We start from the raw sequence: 20,986 nt of genomic DNA, 5'->3' as shown, positions 1-20,986 counted from the left end.
ATGGGATACAACAAGTTATCTTTTTCTACACATAAAAATAGAAAACTGATCACTCAGACTGTACACACTCACAGAATGTATTGACATACCACAACCAGCTACAGTATTATGCACAACATATTGTTCACACATTAGGACAGCAGAGATAAACACATTTAGAAATTTAGTAATTGCTAGTATATATTTTTCTTGTTTTCAGGCTGTGTTGACCTTTCTCAACCTCAATAAAAGATATCTCTAGGGGCCCTTAAAATAAGAATTATTCTCTCCTCTCCTCTAGGGATTGGAGAGTATGATTATAATACTGCAATCTCCTGATATACCAGCATCATTTTAAGACATGATGAAAAACATTAGGAAAAGTAAGTTACTTAAAGAAGTGATCTAAAATAAATGTTAAGGAATCTAAAATCATTAAGGATGCCAATTAACATGAGTAAGCCCTTTCTACTCATTTTATATAGTTTGCTCTATACACAGCCTTCACATGTTATTAAAAGCAATGCTATGAATCAAGAAAAATTATTTAACTGCTAGAGAGTTTTTCTAAAGAGACACAATTTTTAAAGCAACAAACAACACCACTAGCAGTGATGTCAAAAAACAAGCTATAATTTTTGCCTCAGAAATAAATGGATGACATTGTCTTAGTTAAGAGATCAAGAAAGTTGTTAGCATTTCTCTCCCATTTAATTCTTTTTAACTTGTTTAAATCACTGGGGTATCCAATCATAATTATCACCACACTGGTTGATCATCAGTATCTTTTTCTGAAGTGTAAAATACGAGATTTTTATTCCTACTATTTTGCAGCCAATTAATTTTGAGCTTGGATCAGAAAGATACTTGATAAAGAGTTAGCATTTAGAAGTGCTCATCTGGAACATCATTTTATGTAAGGCATCATTTGAAGCCTCTTTGGATACAAGTACTCATGTTTTAGTGATTTTACATTGGGGAGCCCATTTTTTTTTTTTTTTCACAGCTAAAGCTGGTAATCCTCTGGGCAGAGTTAATTGAATTGCTTTCTACATTCTAGTGTCCAGAAAGAGTAATTACCATAAGTTTAAAGTCTCCATTTCAACAAAACTTCTGGTTGGAGCTGTCTTGAGTTTTAAGCCAGCAAGACTTTGAGTGGTTCCTCTTTTGTCTTGGCTAGCACAAAAACAGGGATGCCAACTGTATTCTTACGAATGATCACTAGTGTTGTACTTCTTTATGAAGCTTCCAAACAAGTTTTTCTAGGAAGAAAGCAGAAACTATGCCTTCACTTATTTTGTCCTGTGGGTTACAGTCAGTCTTCATAAAGCAAACCATCATTATATAAAGGTGTGCCCATAATAGATGCATTTGCTGGTATAACTGCCTCTTTTTGGCACATTATTGCTTGGCTTTAATTTCATATTCAACAGTCTTTATTCTCATGATAAGTATCTGAGATACTTGGGTCTTAAAAAAAACTTGTAAATTACACCTTGTTGCACCATTCTGGCCACCACAAGTCATTTCACCAAGGTCCATGGTTATTTGAATGTTCTTTATAATTATCATCACTTTGATTTACTCAATAGCCAAAAGTAATGTTTCAGGATTATTTGTTGCTGCTATCTACACATATATACAGATGTACTGGATTTACTTTGAGAGAGGTTATTTGGTTGTGGAAAGTGAGTAGTTTAGCTGGTGACTGTTCACAGTAAAAATAGCTGTAATGACCTCTGGCAGATGTCACTGATCACTTGGGAGACAGAATTTTTCCACTTCAATCAATCTTCAGTTATGTTCTTGGTCATTGCAACCCAAGCTTATTTGATTTCTGCAGCCAAGGAGAATTGTTTTCTTTCCAAGAGTAGGATAAAGTTCATGGAAATCTGTTTCAGTATTTACAAGACCATTTTTTCCCCTGTTTGCAAAAATGTCTAAAATATTGTAGACATCCTTAAGCCCATGTATCTGCACAGATGACATTAGTAATTACTCAGCCAGTTGAAGAATTTCATTAAGAAGGATATCGTTACAAGGATGGACAGGAGATTCAGCATATTGCCTGTTATTTGCCAGGTGGCAGCAGCTGACCCAAATTTGGAGAGAATCAACCACAAAGGGCCACGCACAACATCAAGAAGCATTGCTAGCAGCAAACAAAATGCTCAGATACATATGTAAAATAACAAACAAAGAAGGGGACGATTGACTTCTGAATTCACCATATAGACAAAAACGGTGTGGGGACAAGGTAGTCGGCTCACTTATCCAAGATACTGCTGAGTTCACTATTCTATCACAAAGGGAAATTCACAGGCCTTATTTCTCAAACACCACTAGAACAAAACAGGAGGGAGTAAACAGCATCATCTTCATGACAGCATTACAGATAATTAGTAAATCAGGCAGGTAGAGGTCTACACAAGGCTACAAGTCCCCAGTTTTCAATAAAAACACATATACATATGTGCAAACCTTATCCTAATGTATTGTTTTTCCTTATACTGATTCATAAAAGTAGACAAGGGATATGGTGAATTATGTGCTACTAGAAGTAGACAAAATTTTAAACATTTGGCACAATATATAGGAAGAAGAGAAGACACACATTTCTCACATTTCGGCAGCAAAACAGCAACAAAGTCAATGCAGCAAAGGCCAAACAATTTATATTAACAGCACACTTGCATGTATCCTCTGTAAACACATTTGAAAGTCACATCATACTCTGTTCTTGGTATGATATATACAGGGATTCCCAGAATGACAGGCACTTCCAGAAATGAGAGGAAAAAACATTAGTATAAGCTAGGAACGGCGAAACCTCAATATGCTGGAATACAAACGAATGCTATTTTCCTCTTCTGCTTTCTACTTTAAGACAGCAAGCTCCTATTAATTTGATTCCGAAATCCAGCCTCTAAGGTATATGTTACACATGCATATTCAGTCCAATTTATTTCAATTTTGATGTTTAACCTTATAACACGATGAACACTGATATTCAAAACAGTATCAGAGAATTCTCAAGATTAAAAAATTATCAAAGATCAAATTACATTCAATATAGGTGAACTTATCAAGGTAGGAAACATACTAACACATTTGATAAATATTTCATTTCAGACGCGAACAAAAAGGTTTCTGGTTAACCTTGACTTAACAGGGTGTTCAGCTTTTGCCACTGACCCAAAGCACAAAGGTTAATCAGTATTTTACTCTATGTAAAGTAGTTGGTCGGTAGTATTCAAAGTCAATAATCCAGAAACACATAATTAGAAAAGCATTCAAGATAAACATGACAGCTGAAGCTGTGACATTTTTCTCATGATCATAAAAATAGAACAATCAATCAACCTTTAAATTCAAAATTTTTTCGTATTCACTTGTTAATTGGTATAGCATCTTAATATTTTAAATGTTGAACTGTCTTTCAGGCATGGAGTTCATCTTTTTACTACTGGTTTAAGGAATGTTTCTTATTTCTTGATTTAATAAAATATATCCTCTCTATATTTCAAAAATAAAAATGCATGAAAAAGAACCAAATTATATCTAAAATAAATGAAGGGAAAAACCAAATAACTTTCAACCCAAAGTGTGTCATGCAGGTAAAGTAAGGAAAAAACTGAGCAAGTTCAAAGAGTCTGCCATAAAAACTGTCTTGCAACTTAATTTTTGAATGAACCTTAGGTTTCACAAGTAAGGAATACTAAACACCTAATGCTATGTCACAGATGGATGTGAAGGAAAATTCTTAAATAAGGTTTTATTGTGAGAGTAACTTAGGGTAGGTATCACAATATAAAAATGCTGCTGTCTTGAATAGGTCCCTATCTTATTTATCCATCTGAAGATATATTTCTGTTATTGTCCTAAAAGCTGTTAGTTCTATAGGATTTAATGAGCAACAAAACAAACAATATTTTGTAATATTTTGTGATAATTTTTTGAGTGTTGTAGAAGTAAAGAATTTGGTTCTAGCACCAAAGAAAACCAGTTAAACTTAGTGCATTAAACAAATTTTCTTAAAGTTTTGAGTGGCATAACCACAACAGCAAATCTAGCAATTCTGATATATTTAATGTGAGACAAATGTCTACAACTCTGTCAGGCCTCTGCCTCATTTAACTGTTTACAAATCATGTGGTTATTCTAAAGTTGTGAAAATAAATATTATTACCAGATGCAAAATTCCTTTTTCTTGCCTATTTTAATGCAGGGACAGCCTGTTCTAGCCACTTCACAGCAGAGGATTACCTGGGGCCCACCCATCTGGACTAGGCATTGTTGACAGCTGCTACTGTGTACACAGGCTGTACTCTGTGTATACGCAGCATGTATGCCCACGTGGGAGGGAGACGCCAGTGAGCGGAAGCCAGCAGAGAGGTCTATGTTCTGGCAGAGGCATCCAAGACAGACGTGACACAAACACGGCTACAAATGGGTATGTAAGGCCCAAGCAGAGAATTTTAGGCTAAATCTCTAATCATTAATAGTAATTTGCTTGGTAATTTGATGGCAGTTTTGACATTACATAGTATTCTTAATAGATACCAACCAGTAAGAAACTGAAAAATGTGCCTTATTAAAAAATTCCTCCTAAGTTCCAAATAGAACAACTATAACAACTCTCAGGCTCTGAGAATACTGGTTCACTAATGCAAGCTTTGTCTACAGTTAAATTGCTTCAAAATAAATCAAAGTCTTTTTATTAATTTAGGTTGTGCCGGGTGTAGTTTGTGCTGTTCAAGTTCAGGAATGATTTTTTTCCCTGCATATGTTCAGAATGTGCAAAGCAGAATTAAAGTGAAAAAAGCCAGAACAGATAGTGTCAATTGACTGTACCCACGGGACACATGAGTCTCTGGAGAGAATACTCATGGTTAGGTACTCTTTTCTAGCTCATCATGGGGAATGAGTTCAGAGAAGGCAATTGGTTTCTCTCCAGCATCTAAGTCTGGTTTTCTAAATGCCAAATGGAGACCAGCACTCTCCCGACAACGTCTGCAGGAAGGGAAGCCTTCCCAGGGCCGTTGTTCGTTCCTTCTTTCCACACTGCCCCCTCAAGCCACTGCTGCTCATCCAGGCCAGTGCCTTTGAGGATACTCGTGTGTCTTGGAACATGCTTCTCTTCTGGAGACATGTGAGGTCTGAGGTCAGACAGGTGCCTATGTTCCCAAGGAGCATATTCCACCCAAAGCACAAGTCATGTTTTTGTAAAGGCCTCTTCTTTCATTGGGTTTGAAGAATATGAAGGATATTTCTCTTAAAATCAATAAGCTTGCTGAAGTTATCTTTTTACTCCAGAGTATACACTTAAGCAATTAGATGATAGTCTATGTACAAAAACTGAAAAGGAGCTCACGTTCTAATTTGGTGTTGACTACATTTGCTATTGGAAGTTACTGCACCCAATTAAAAATAATCACAAATTGCATCCTGTTTACAGAAGTCTAAATTAAATATTGTTTTTGTTACTTATGAGGTTTTTATCATCACAGAAAAAGCTGTGTTTGGTAATCTGCTATTTATAGTTCCTTACCAGAATCTTAGCATCCTCAGTAGAATATCACTGGAGAACACTTGTACAATATCAATTTAGTATTATCCCTAATTCGATGACTCTTTCAAGAATTCAGTCCCATGTACTTCCTCTAGGGCAAGAAAATATGAATATGTCTGGTCAGAATCACAAAGATGCACCTTTCCTTCAGTGCAGGAAAATGTGTCTATATAAATCCATGTTTAATGTAGGCAGTTTTCACATTCAAAAGCTTAGCTAATATTCCTAATGTAACTTTCTTATATTTATTAACAGCTGTAAGAAGCTTTATACAAAGGTTGTCTGCAGATGTTTACAAACATTAAATCACAGTTGGTATATTTAATGTTATCTGGCCTAGGAATGAATCAAATTTTTTCTCAATTTTTTTTCATTATGATTCTTATCATCTATTTAAAATTTGTGTGGTTACAGTATTATTATTGCAATAGAACTAGAAATTATAACAATGTTTTTTGCCAATAGTGTTTTTGCTACTTTCAATATGAAGCAGGGATTTTAATGGAAATACTATTGTGTGATTAACTGAGGCAGTAATACAAAATGATACATGTATAATAATATAATAATAATGCTCTCTCTATGAGCAATATCATATTTTTAAAAACCCAGTGAGTATTATTTTCAATTAATTAAGATTGCAAACCTTCAGTGAAGCGTGTTTCTCTTCTCTTGTTCCTTCTTTCAAATTGAAATGACATTTTTGTTTATAGAGCTCTAGGTCAATTTTTAATAGCAATTTCTTACAGTGAATACTTGCTTTTCCTTCCTGGTCTTGCAAAAAAAAAAAAAAAAAAAAAAAACAACTAAGCAAGCTTTGACACAGAGGGACACTTGTGAATACCATAAATTTATACAAAAACTCCCATAAATATTTCCTTTCAGTCTAACACAGAAGAAGGCGCAGGACGGACGCAGCAGTTGGGGCGTCGGAAGTTCTGCAGCATGGCCTGGAAAACACTGTGCTGCCTTCCTTTGAGCTTCTTATTTGAAGAAGTATCTGAGGAGATGGATCTCCGGGTCTGGCTATTTTGAGTTTTGATTAATTTCTCATGTTCCCTGATTTGTCTTTGTAAATGGTTCTGGATTGCGATTCCCAGGGACTCTGCGTCCAAGGAAGCACCGTACACTTCCCAGGTCATTCCCTGCTCATCCCACACCACGTCCCTGACACGCTTGGACTGTTTCAGCTGGAGCTTAGAGTCCGCGCCAAGCTGCTTTTTCTTCTCTCCCGAAGTGAGTCCCACCTGAGCAGCAGCTGCTGTCACATTTAACTTCTGCTCCTTGAGGAACTCGCTGACGCGGCTGGGCCTGCGGGGGCTGGCTTTGACGGAGCGAGATGGTGTCTTCTTGCTCGAACCTGGGCTGGAGTCACTCATGGGATCAGACGGCAGGCTCAGGCTTGTGGCTGTCTTGGTCTGTCTGTCTTCTTCTAAGGTGCTCTCCTGGTTGTTCCTAATTGGGGAGGGTGTAGGATTAGCAGCTGATTCTGTGCCTCCACTTTCTTGAGATTTAGGATTGAGCAGCCGGGTTTTGGCGTCCGGGGTTTCGGTGCCAGTGGATTCTTTTTCTTTTACCATCTGAGGAGATGCAGGCTTCTTTTCCCTTGCATCTCCTTTATTCGTGGGCTCCAAGCTTCCAGAATGGTCAGCTTTGCCGGTAAAGCCACAAGAGTCAGATAGTTTGCAACCTGACTCTGTTTTGTGGCCATTTGTGGTCTTCTCTGCAAACTCAGACTGCCTGGTTTCAAATTTTCCCAATCCATAACTTGTTTCAGCTTGACTGGATGCACTGACAGAAATCTGGTCAAGGGGGCTAGATTTCAGGGAGCTAGAATTAGTACCTGCAAGCTTTTTGGAAGTTGATTCTTCCCTCATTGGACTCATTCCTGCTAACCTCCCATCTTCTTTAAACGTATCCTGGGCATTACTGGAGGCCAGACTGATTGATGAGGTTTTAAGGACCTCATCTGGTAAGCTCACTAGTTTATTTTCCTGTTGGAAGGCTGTAGAAACAGTTGCTGCTTCCTGAATGTGTACCCGTGGCATGATGGCAGGGCACTGACGGGATTCCTGGGGGGCTAGCGTGCTATCAGAGAGCTCCAGTGTGTGGCTCCCACTGCTGTGGCAAATGACACGCAGCTGCTCTTGCTCGAAATGCTCAGGAGCAGGGCTTTCCTTCAGGAATGCTGTGAGGATACTGGGGCTGGTGGAGACCGATCTGCTCTCCACACTTGCCACTGCCTGTACCTCTGCATCTTGCCAAGCCCTGCTGGGAGCTTCCTTGATCTCACTTTCAGTTTGGTTGGTCATCGTACTGGCTTCTTTGAACCTTGACATCTGATGCTGTGCTGGGAGCAGCACCTTCCCTGGACCTGGAGGGCATGCCGAAGGTTTGCTAGTGACAGGGGATGGTTGAGGTGTCACTGAAGTTGTGCCCTGGGGGCCTGAGGCAGTGACAGTGGGCTGCATGTTCTCTGAACATCCAGATTCTCTAGTTAGAGGTTTATAGGATCTCATTTCAGAGTCAAAGTTGGCTCCCTGCCTTTCCTGTTCAGGTCCGCCTGCAGGAGAGGATGAATGACTGACCACCTGGGCTGCTGTCACTGGAGTCTGCACTGTTTCCTGGATTGCTTCTGGAGAAGGAAATTCACAGGACACCTGATCTTTGCTGCTACTGAGGATGTCTCCCACAGGACAACTTGGTTTCTCAGATTGCTCTCTATTTGAGGTTCTCTGTGATCTCATCAGGGAATCTTCAGGCGTGGATGAGGTGATGGCATTGGGCTGATCACCTGGGATGGACTGGTGGGTGTGCTGATTGGCTGGCATTGTCATTGGTGTGTATATAAGATCCCTTTCTGCTGCAGAACTTGCAGCTGGTGCTGCAGGCTGGCTGCTCCCTGGCAGCTGGGGATTGCCTGGAGAGTTGAATGTGGCAGAAGCTTTCTCCACTTCATTGAAGACACCAGGAGAAGACATATCTGGCTGGGTGGTCTCATGTTCACAAACCTGCATCAGGGCTTCAGCAGCTGCCCTGAGGCTGAGGTCTTCTTCTGCAGGGGTACCAGAAAAGCCATTGGCATTCTTACACAGGAGAGCTGGTGGATGCTGAGGTGAGGCAGCCTGCAGCTCTCCTAGATCCTCTTCTTTTCCGGAAGCTGCAATCAAGGAAGTCTTAGCTGATCTCAGAGGGTCAGGTACAGTCCCCATGGAATTTCTCTTCAGGAGCACTCCAGAGCTCTCTCTTAAGTAGTGTTCCCACTGGTGGGGGAGGAGTGATGCAGTCAGTGCTCAGAGTATTGACACGGTCAGGGTTTATTCCTCTGAAGAGCCAGTCTGTGAATCAAGGAAACAGCATCATTAATACAGTATGTCACTTAAGGATTGAAAAAAATACCAAACTGTCATTTTTATAAGAGCATATTAAAAACTTTTCTTCCCATATCTGCTGATATAAAAATAGACTGGTGGAGAGAACAAAAAATAAATAAAAATAGACTTCGGAAAAAAGGGTTTGAAAACAATTATAATTACAAAAATATTATTTTGCCATATTAGTTTCTACTTGCATCCTACTAATGTCTAGCAAACAGGTTTCTCATGTATCTACCTAAGTTTGCTAACTACCTCAAAAGTTATTGGTGTAATTTGATGTAGCAGATGTCAGAAAATCCTGTAAAGTCACTCTCATTAAATCAATACGTAAGCATTGAAATAGACATAAACAGATATGCGAAATAGGAAACCTAGGGATAGATCCAAATATAAACGGGGATTTAATCTATGACAAAAGAGGCATTGCAATTTGGTGGTGAAAAGCTGAGTTCTTTCATAGAAGGAACTGGCAAACTTTATTCATCTGGAAGAAAAGAAAAGTAGATCTTAATATTTACCAATTCCAAAAATAAATCCTAGGTGGATATAGGTGGATTAAAGGTTAAAATAGAAAATAAATAAATAAAATCACATAAGAAAACCTAGGAATCATAAATGTAATCTAGGGACAGGTGAGCTAGGCTTTTTCTGAGAAGGCAAATACACTGTAAGAGAAAACATAAACATAGGCGACTACAATTTGAAACCTGAATTTTATGGCATGACAAAAGATGCCATAAAAAATACAAGATATTTGGGGGAAATAAAAAGTGTATAACCCTATAGGACAGGCAAAAATACCTAAAATATAGCAGAAGCTCTTAAATATTTACAAGGTGACTAAATAACCCATTGAAAAAATGGATTATGAATATAAAAACATAGTTTACAAGGTATTCAAATAACCATCGAGCTTATGGAAAGACGATCAAATTCATTTGTAGTCAAATAATGCAAATAAAGTAACAATACAATTTTACTTCACACCAATTGCATCTGCAAAACTTAAACAAAATAGACTTTCAATAGTAAGGCCTAGGGAGACCTAGCAAAAGTATTTTGATTTTGTAGGTGCAAATAAATATGTATAATTACAGTTTTCTTATGGAGGTAGTTTAGTTTTTAAAATGAAAAATACACATTTCCTCGACCCAGTGATACCAACTCTATCAACAGAAATAAAAACACCAGCATATATGAATACAGGGATGTTTCCTGAAGTACTATTTGTAGAAGAAAAACAGACTAGTCTTTATAAATAGGGGGAATGATAGGATAAGTCATGACATACGTCAACTACAGAATATTATGCAACCAGTAAAGTAAATAATTTGGCTATAACTTTTCACATGGAAGAGATTTTCTCAAGATATGACTGAATGAGAAAAACAAGGTTCAGAAAACAGTATATGCATTTTCATTTTTGTAAAACAATGATGTAAAACACTACATATGTATGCACACAGACATGCACACACACACAGATACGTTTGTGTACAGTTACATAAATTCTAAAAACATTTGGCATGAGACATATTAGGCGTTAAATACAGGGGGAGTGATAAGTTGGGGACAAAAGGGGAGATGAAAGTACCCAAAGGTGGAGAAATGTTGAATCTAAAATATCTGATATTATTTAGGGCATATGATTATGTAAAATTGTATGCGTGTGTTTAGGTATAAATATTTTTTTTCTTTTGAGACAGGGTCTTGCTCTGTCACCTAGGCTGGAGTTTAGGAATACAGTCATGGCTCACTGCAGCCTCAACATCCCAGGCTCAAGCTATCTTCCCACCGCAGCCTCCCAAGTAGCTGGGACTGCAGGTGCATGCCACCATACTCAGCTAATTTTTAAATTTTTTTTTGTTTGTTTGTAGAGACAGGGTCTTGCCCAGGCTAGTCTTGAACTCCTGGACTCAAATCATCCTCCTGCCTCAGTTTCTGAAAGTGCTAGGATTATAGGTGTAAGCCCATGCACCTGGCCTGTATGCATTTTTTAGAAAGGATAACTAAACATTAGGTCATGTGGATAAAGCAATGGATCTGAAATTAGTGGATGACTGTGTTTTAATATTTATCATTAATAAGCCATGTTACCTCAGGCTAATCACTTAATCTTTCTGAACCCCAAACTAACTCATTGGCAAAATCAATTAAATAATATCTAAGGATCCTTCCAGCTCCAAAATTCAAGGATTCCACTTCTTTGCACACGATGAATAATACATCAAACTGTTGAGTCTTCACTCAGGCTACGAAGTGTCAAAATAAGGCAAAATCAAATCCAGCTGGGCTCAGGTTTTGAAAATACAGAATTTTATCTTTTAGTTCAATGTAATCCAGCTGATTTACTATTACATAAAATCTAACAATAAATGGAGTGTATTTTCTCCTCTAAACAAGCTCTTCCTTCTAACTTCATTCTTTATGTCAATGGGTTTAATAATTTCCCATCCCTGGTCTGAACTGCTTTCTGCTCAAACCATTTCTCTAGGTTTCTATTCTATTTCTTCCTTACGCCAGTCTCCTGTTGCAAAATCACTTGCTGTGCCCCAGTCTTTCACTGTCTTTTGCATTTGTATTTATTATACTTTTCCTCCCACTGTCTGCCCTCCTCATCCTCAAAAAGCCTACCCATTCTCCAAGGCCCCACTTAAATCTCATTTTTTTCTGAAGCCCTTTAAAGCCTTCTTTTTTTTTTTTTTTGAGAAAGAGTTTTGCTCTTGTTACCCAGGCTGGAGTGCAATGGCGCGATCTCGGCTCACCGCAACCTCCGCCTCCCGGGTTCAGGCAATTCTCCTGCCCCAGCCTCCTGAGTCGCTGGGATTACAGGCATGCGCCACCATGCCCAGCTAATTTTTTGTATTTTTAGTAGAGACGGGGTTTCACCATGTTGACCAGGATGGTCTCGATCTCTTGACCTCGTGATCCGCCCGCCTCGGCCTCCCACAGTGCTGGGATTACAGGCTTGAGCCACCGCGCCCGGCCCTTCAAGTCATGAAGTTTCTCAAAAAAAAAAAAAAAAAAAAAAAGAAAACTCCCACAGGTTGGTTGGTCATCTGTGTCCTTTGTATTATTCTTTTCAGGCACTGTTTTTGCACCATTGTTACTTACATAAATGCCTCATTTCTCCAAAAGTACGTCAAGCCCCAGAAGGAAAAGAAAGAAACCTGTTGATTCTTTTGTTGACTCCACAGGGCACAGTGCAGGGTCTTGTGCATAAAAACTTGTTAATTGATCCTGTTACTCTCCAACATGCCCATTATTGCAGCTCTGTCAAATGTCAAACTTACAGGAAAACTTAATTCATGGCATGAAAGGTTAATAAAAACACAATGTAAAAGAGTGCTTTTGGAAGTGACAAAATGGTGTTATCTTACTTATTAAACTTTATGTATCTGTAGTCCAGGTTTAGATGTTTAAAACCAAGAACGCTGGGCACCTGCTGTGAAAAGTTGGAAGGTCTCATAAAGACAGGAAGACAGAATATCCCCTGTGTTGTAAGGCTGATGCCAAGGAAGCTAGTTTGCCAAAGAGGGCTATAAAATATGAACAGCTCAAAGTTCGGCAACTGAAAGTTAAAAGATTTAGATGAAGATGACTTCATAAAAGTCTCAGAAGTCCATTGCATTTACTTTTATTTCCAACACACAGCTGTTTAACTTTGAAAGGGTGTTCTCTTTCATTTGCTTTGCTGATAGAGGTTTAATTGTCCATCAATTGAAGATTAAGAAGAAAAACCACCACATTGCTTGGCTAACACCTAGCACTTGAAATCTCTGGATTTATGCATAGATAACAAATCAACATTACTCTCCAACCTGTCTGCTAATGGAATTGTCACCGCATCTCCCCGAGCCCAGAAGACTCACCCAAGCTCTGAACCAACACTCCTTCCCTCCCTCACTAAATGGCAGAAATCTATAGGTTCCAGTAGGTCAGACAAATTGGACATTTAAAAAGTATAATTACTTGTTGGTTTAGAGTGGGGAGTATGTGTGTCTTGATCATCAACCAGAGTCCATTATGATAACAAAATTTAATAACTTGCACTAAAAATGAAGTGCAAATGGGTGGTCCCCAGACTGAATGAGTCCCTTCTACAGAAGGGTGTGATTGCATTACTGTGTGTGTGTGTGTGTGTGTGTGTGTGTGTGTGTGTGTGTGTGTCTAGTGTATGTCCTGCATGGTTTTCCTTTTTCCTTGTCCTCCTCTTTCCTTTCCCCTTTCGCGTCCCTTTCTTTTCCTCCTTTCTCTTTTTTTAAACTTTTTTTTAGGTTCAGGGGTAAATGTGCAGGTTTGTTATATAGGTAAACTCCTGTCACAGGGGCTTGCTGCACAGATCATTTCATCACCCAGGTATTAAGCCTAGTACCCATTAGTTAGTTTTTTTCTCACCCTCTCCGCCTCCCATCCTTCACCCTCTGATAGGCCCCAGTGTTGATTATTCTCCTCTGTGTGTCCATGTGTTCTCATCATTTCGCCTCCACTTAAAAGAGGACATGCAGTATTTGATTTTCTGTTCCTGAATCAGTTTGCTAAGGATAATGGCCTCCAGCTCCATCCATCTTCCTGCAAAGGACGTGAACTTATTCTGTTTTTATAGCTGCATAGTATTCCATGGTGTATATGTATCACGTTTTCTTTATCTGGTCTATCATTGTTGGGCATTGAGGTTGATTCCTGTCTTTGCTATTGTGAATAGTGCTGTGATGAACATACACATGCATGTGTCTTTATGACAGAATGATTTCTATTCCTTTGGTATGTACCCAGTAATGGGATTGCTGAGTTGAATGGTAGTTCTGTTTCTAGGTCTTTGAGGCATCGCCACACTGTTTTTCATAATGATTGAACTCTTTCCCTTTCCTTTCCCTCTTCCCTTCCCTTTCTTTTTCTTTTGAATTGAAGAGCTCTTTCATAAAAATCCAGATCTTTCTTGCTTCTATTTAAATATTGCAAGGTTTGCATTTTCAGATGGCCACAACTAGGTGGAGCTGAGAAGGACTGTTCCCCTTCCCCACTCCACTGCTTGGTGGTGTGGACTCTCTATGTGACCCATTCCCCACAAGTCCTGCTTCACTTGTTAACACTGCTCACCTGGAGTTGTGTGTGCAGCTGGGTTTGAATACCTTGCTCTAAGAGTACTGACAGAGTAGACTTCCCACTCTAATTTTCATGCCTCTGAGGGCAGTCTGACATTGTGTTTAAGAACATGGATTCTGGGGCAGACTCCTTGGATTAGAATATCAGTTCTACTACCTAGCTCTAGCTCTGTGTGCTTGGGCAAGGAACTTGACCTCTCAGGGCCCCAGTTTAATCTATAAACTGATGATAATAATAGTACTGCCTCATTGGGTTGTCATGAGGACTAGATTTGGCATTTAGAACAAACATCATCTTGGCACATATTAAGCACCATATAAGTGTTAGCCTCTTTTAGAAACCTTGATATTTTATCTGTGTGAAAGAAAGAGTTATTCTGACACTTCTTAAAATGGCAAGAAGACTTTATGCAGGACTTTTGTGATGGGAGTCAAGAGTACTGCAATAGGATGGAGAGATGGGACACAAATTCAAATACAACCGGAACAAGTAGAGATACATAGCCAAGGAGTGGGTTGAGGGGAGGCAGGCGTGTCACTGGATGTAAAATTACTAAGAGGAGACATCAAGTGAAGGGGGATTTCTGCTAAACCACTTAACAAGATTCTTGCTGAAAGCATGGTTGGCCAAAGGGATCAGATGTCAAGGGTGGGGAATTCTCTCTAAACTGGCTTAGCAAGATTCTTGCTAACGCTAGTCTCTGCAAAGGATGAACACAGAAGCCTAAGGTCACAACCTGGTTGAGAAGAGGGCTCAGCAAATAAGGATTTTCTTATAAGACTCTGTAACATTATAAATTCTTTCTGAACTGGGCAGAAATCACACAGAAGCTAATGGTACCTCTAAGTGAATTTATCTTTAATGGGAACTGTATCCTTGACAACAGACTCTTTTGGCACCTATCCTTAAAATCGTGAGCAAGACTTAAAGCCTTGTTCTGGCAATATAGCAAGACTGCAGGGCAAACATTATCCACCTTTTACGGGGAGGGAAACTGAGGCCCAGAGGCTAAGTAACCCACTCAAGGTGGAATACCTGTAATTCCTGTTGAACTGAATTTTAATGGTTGCTAATGCCTGGGCCCTTCCTATGCTACTTCCTTATTGACTATAACTCTGAGAAGAAAATGGAAAGAAAGAAAAAATCTTAAAATTGACATAGATATCTATATAGCTATATATACATATCTAGAGGAGAGGCAACCTTCTATTTGCAAATGATTTTCAATCCAGGGGTAGCCTACAATACCCACTACAGTGACACTCATAACTGGTCACCTTAGGAAAAGTCCAGCCAGCTCCTTGAAAACTGACACTGCTGCTGCCCATTCTGAAAATAGTGGTTCTGCTACTTTGCCACGCTGCCTATTTTCATAACAGACACCCACACTTAATAAGAGAGGCAGCAGGGAATCTCAGCCCTTTGTGACTTCTTCCAAAGCCACGCTGATGGGAAGAGCATTAAGCAGAAAGGATGGGGAGAGGCATGGCAGCCCTGGACCCACAGGAGGCTGATGCAATGCAGGTCATGGTGATAATCCTGTGGGCATCAATTACCTTTGCCCACTTCAGAACCGCTGCACTGCTAGAACAAGGGCTCCACTATGTTATCATGCCTCTTTAGTGACATTAAATAAGAGTTACCGGGACCTCGGTGAGCATCTTTCTTTCCAGCCATCTGAGCTGTTTTTAGTCATCAGATAGCTTATGCAAAGGCCCTTAGAGAACACCAAGGCAAAAAGTAAGAGATTACTAATCCTCAAGAAAAGAGTAAAGAAAAAGCATCATCTGGCATCCTATTCAATATGATCTAATTGCTCCCTTTAACTGGGAACTTTTGCCTAGATAATTTGCATTCTGAACCCAGCAGATTCTGCCAGTGCAGAGTTTTAAGGAAAGGTGATTCTATCCCAGGAAACACCCACAGGCTGGGAAGAGCAGTTCCTTCTTCTTTCATTAAAATTTATACCCTGGCATAACAGCTGCCTAAAATGCACTTTTCAAAGATACTAGCTGAAAAATTGTTTTGTTCCTTCAAACTGTGGCTAAAGCAAGTTAGAATGACTGAAAAGAAAGGAAGGCTGCTTTACCTCGTGCTACTAACAGTAGCATGTGGACTTTCAATGGTAGTGGTTACTTTAGTAAAAGGCTCCTGAGAAACAAGCTGCATCCCTTCTCCCCATCCAGTTTGTCTTTTCAACATTGTTCTAGAAAATCGAGTGCATGGCCTGTTATCTTACTGAATTCCATGGTAAGCAGGACTGGATAAAAACCAAGAGGTTAAAAAAAGGGGCTTTAAGAAGCATGATGACCCTATATGTACCCCCTCTTTTGTCAAATACAATTTGAGCAGATGGCTTCTAAATTCACAACAGACTAGAATCATGGGACAGCAAGCACTTATTTATTGCTTCTCTATTGCAGACACTATTCTGTATGTGAACTCTTTCACTCCTTAGAACGACTCTATGAGGATGGTCTTACTATGTGCCCTGCTTTGCAGATCGGGAATCTGAGGCAAGGTCACACCACTAGTGAGTTGTGTAGACCGAATTTAAATCCAGACCATCTGGTTCTTGAGTCCACATTGTTAACCAGTTTTACACAGGGGAGAGAAACCTTTTTTTATTTGTAATTTTTTTGTGGAGGCAAACTCAATGACTTGGGCAAGAAGCATCATCAGACAATAAGAACAGTAACAGAAAACTCAAAAAACATAGCAGTATAGGAACACTCCTTTAAACCCTATTGCTAATCCAAGCTAATAAAGGTCAATAAGGCAATACAGAGATCCCTGGTCTTCATAATGATTAATCCAATTTGGACATTTTAAGAGCCATTGCCTCTTCTGAGAAATTGATGAAAACCATGAACCCTCTAAAATCACATGCATGTACGTGTGCACACACATATTTGCAGATCATTTTAGGTTTACGCTTGGTGTTGAAGGGGAGGGAAAATTCTTTTTCCTCCTACCTTCCCAGGTTCTCTGGCTGGGGCCTTGAAAATCCAGGAAGGTAGTAGGATAAAGAGCTTTCCAGACGAAAGCCAGATTATCAAGAGAAAAGAATGTGACTGTATTTAATATAGGTTTTATGTAACATAGAAGCCTTCATAAAGAAATGAAGGTCTGTAGAAATGGTTAAACCTTTTTTGGAGATGGAGTCTCACTCTGTTGCCGGGCTGGTGTGCAGTGGCACAATCTTGGCTTACTGCAACCTCTGCCTCCTGGGTTCAAGCGATTCTCATGCTGGGATTACAGGCATGCACCACCACACCCAGCTAATTTTTATATTGTTAGTAGAGACGGGGTTTTACCATGTTGGCCAGGATAGTCTCGATCTCCTGACCTTATGATCTGCCTGCTTTGACCTCACAAAGTGTTGGGATCACAGGCCTGAGCCACTGCACCCCACGAAGCCTGAGCATTTTTATAATAGGGTTGATGAAGAGTGGAAAGTCATGGAAAAATGTGATAAGACAAATGGACAGGAGCTAAGAGTAGTAAACTGCGAGAAACTTAGCAAGGTCTGTTTTTTTGAATCCACTTGGATTCCCTCCTGGTATAGGGAAACCTCCTATACCTGAGGGTTTGCCCCTCGCATGAGGGTTTTATGGCCTGCTTTGTTGAGAAATGGGGGTCAGAGTCTCTCCTGTACTTGCCGTTTCCCAAATTCCTTCAGCTTAAAATACTCACTACGCCAAGGCACCCTATTTTGGGGTAGCGTATTCGGAGCCCTGTTGCTGGTCACCTTTCCAAGGCTGCACATCAGTATTCTTTCCTCTATGGCATTGCAAAAATGTCACAAAATAAAATTCACCTGCTCAAAGACTTGTTATGGAGCTCAAATGAAATAATCTAAGTTAAACACTTAGTATGCTGCTTAGAATATAACAATCATAAGTTATTATTTTTAAAAATTATTATTTTGGCATAATTTACCTATGGAGGCAGAAATTATGCAATATATTTTACAGACAGAGTCCATCTTACAGGACTTACTTACATTTAAATAAGTTTACTATATGTTCCCCCAAATCTCGATCTAAAGACTATCACTTGAAGAAGTAACATTTAGCTAACTTGAAAATTAACACCAAAATGAGCTTTATTCTTTTTCAATCAGGTGGGAGGAATAGACTTTTTTGGCTCATTTTCAGCAAAATTTTTTTTTAAAAAACTTGAACTCTTCTCCAGAAGAGATGATTAAAACATTTAGGTTTGTTATTTTTACCTTCTCTAATCAAGCTGAATCTTATCTACTTGGTTTGCCTGATAGATATTCAAATCTGAATATTTTCTTCTTTTGCAACTCAGCTTTGAAGGGCTTCAGTGCAACAGGACTCAGGGCTAAGTGGTGGTTAAACAACACGCTAATACAAGTAAACTAGGCAGCCTCCATTTGCATGTTTTTGAATCTGCATTTTAAAATCCTGTGCTAGATATGATCAAAGCTGCTCTGCATCCCAATTCTCTACAGGATATATTTAGCACCAGTAAAGTGCCACTCAGCCTTACAAACAAGTATTCTTGTCCTTGCTGCATTCCTGACCTTGCTGACCTTGCTGCCTTTTTCCCTGGCTACCACAGTGACCTCCTCTACCACCCCCAATCGTTCCAGGTTCTTATTAAAACAAGGCTTCCACTCCACTTGCTTGCCTTGCGGCAAAGGCATATTCCAAATGCAGAGGTGGATACCTAAGTGGGAGACCCCTGCTGCACTGTAACAGGCAGAGAGCTTATTGGTGATTTCTGCTTTTAGCTCACAGCAGACACCACCATGTCTTTTCTCTGGGTCTTTTTTTTTTTTTGAGATGGAGTCTCCCTCTGTTGCCCAGGCTGGAGGGCAGTGGGGCAATCTCGGCTCACTGCAACCTCCGTCTCCCGGGTTCAAGCAATTCTCCTGCCTCAGCCTCCTGAGTAGTTGGGATTACAGGCATGTGCCACCACACCCAGCTAATCTTTTTATATTTTTAGTAGAGATGGGGTTTCGCCATTTTGGCCAGGCTGGTCTCAAACTCCTGACCTCAGGTGATCCGCCGGCCTCATCCTCCCAAAGTGCTGTGATTACAGGCATGAGCCACCATGCCCGGCCCCACTTGGGTCTTTAATCACATTGGACAATGGAAAAATGTCTGATGGCAATATATATGCAGTGAAGAATTGATATGGAAAGGGAGTTGTTCACTGAGATGGTGTCTTGGGGCTCTTCGGCTCCTAGAGAGCACAGAGAAACCCAGAAAAAGGCAAAGTTGTGAAGTAGATTCACCAGTCTTGTGGTCTATACTGCTCTGTGCTGCCCTTTTGCTGTTTGCAAGGCAAACTAGGCTGCCCAAGAGAATCTGGGGTGCTCTGCTTTTGAGAATGAATAGCTTATTTTCTGGGGCCACGATCTTCAGATTTGGTCTGTCAGTTGTGATTTAAAAAGCGAGGGAGAGAAGGAAAGAACCCATCACTCTCTTGCTTTACAGTCTGTATAACACTAAGATAGGCATCGTGAGTACAGAAAGGCTTTGCTTGTTGCCCTTAAGGAGATGTCAATCTTCTTGAGGAGACAAGACAAATTCAGTCAGAAGCTATAAGTGAGGAAGAGTGTGTATAATTAAGTGACTTAATGCTGTGGTAATAAACTACTTTATAGATGTTCAAATCAGGGAAAAGGACAATATTTCTAATTCAATTGACGTTTCCTGGTATAGCTATCCTGTAGGCTAGAAAAAGTTGCTCCTATATGAGTCTAAAGAAAACATTTGAAATTAAGAGAAAGGTGAATTAGGTACGAGTAAAAAAGAATGGTCTTTGATTAAAGATAAAATAATCCCTTAAATCACATGAAGATAATCAAGAAATACTGTTGACATCCATTCATTCATTTAATAAGCTGACTGCCTTTTTTGTGCCAGATATTTAGTATCCAAATATAAAAATAAGATACACTTATGCCTCTGAGGAGCTCACACTTCCTGCATTAAATAGAATTAAAGTGTTGTAAAAGAAACAAAACACAACCCCCCCCCCCACAAATGTACTACAGAAGTAGAGAGGATTTGTCATTTTATTCAGCATAGATCTTAGAGTGGAGAATCCTAAGTTTTGTAAGATGTATTTAATATGATCAAGAGGAGCTAGATGTTAATCTAGGGCAGAGTTTCTCACCCTGGAACTATTGACATTTTGGACCAGATGACTTGCGGTGGGGAAGGGAAGAAGGGAGGGTTGTGGGATGCACCATAGGATGTTTAGCAGTGCAGCCCTGGCTTCCACTCCCTAGATGCCAGTAGTGCCCCTCCTCCAGCTGTGACAATCAAAAATGTCTCCAGACATTTCTGGGAGGACAAAATTGTCCCTGGTTGAGAGAACCACTGATTCAGGAAGTGAGCATATTCACCTTTGATAGAAATAAACATCCTTAGAATGAATGCCTGTGAATTGATGTAAGAGAACTTACTCCAGCTGGATATGACTTAATGATACTGTTTTCCGCTTTCAAGTCAAAGAGAGCGCTTCTCATACTCTACCTGCGAGAATGCAAATTAGTATAATTTCTATAAAGAACAATTTGGCAATGTGTATCAAAAATACCAGGTCGTATACACACTGACTCAGCAATTCCACTTTAGGTACTAATGTGAGTAAAATAAATAAATGTGCTAATGATATATGCACAAGGTTTTTCACTGCATGAAATAATAAAATATCAGAAGCAATTTAAATGCCCATTAATAAAGAGTTAGTTATAAAAATTATGCTACTTTCATGTAATGAATACTAAGCAGCTGTATTCAATATTGAGGAAGCTCTTTAAGAATTGATATGGGGCCGGGGAAAGTGGCTCAAACCTGTAATCCTAGGAGTTTGGGATGCTGGGGGCATGGATTACTTGAGCTTAGAAGTTCAAGACCAGCCTGGGCAACATGGTGAAACCCCGCCTCTACTAAAAATACAAAAAAAA

General features: G+C 39.6%; 1 protein-coding gene across 4 annotated transcripts in view; it reads right to left on the bottom strand.

Annotated features, from left to right (window-relative positions):
* Positions 1 to 203: 203 nt before the first annotated feature.
* GPRIN3 (GPRIN family member 3) overlaps positions 204 to 20,986 on the bottom strand; it is a 66,825-nt gene continuing 46,042 nt past the window's right edge. For all 4 annotated transcript variants that reach the window (XM_037744489.1, XM_017545076.2, XM_017545080.2 and 1 more), the window contains one exon: positions 204 to 8,889. In XM_037744489.1, coding sequence (XP_037600417.1) covers positions 6,433 to 8,763 — 2,331 coding nt within the window. In that variant the 5' untranslated portion in view covers positions 8,764 to 8,889 and the 3' untranslated portion in view covers positions 204 to 6,432. The remainder of the gene's footprint in view (positions 8,890 to 20,986) is intronic.

Source organism: Cebus imitator, unplaced genomic scaffold (genome assembly GCF_001604975.1).
Source record: "Cebus imitator isolate Cc_AM_T3 unplaced genomic scaffold, Cebus_imitator-1.0 Scaffold177, whole genome shotgun sequence".
Taxonomy (NCBI): Eukaryota; Metazoa; Chordata; class Mammalia; order Primates; family Cebidae; genus Cebus; species Cebus imitator.
This window is presented reverse-complemented; position numbering and strand designations above follow the sequence as displayed.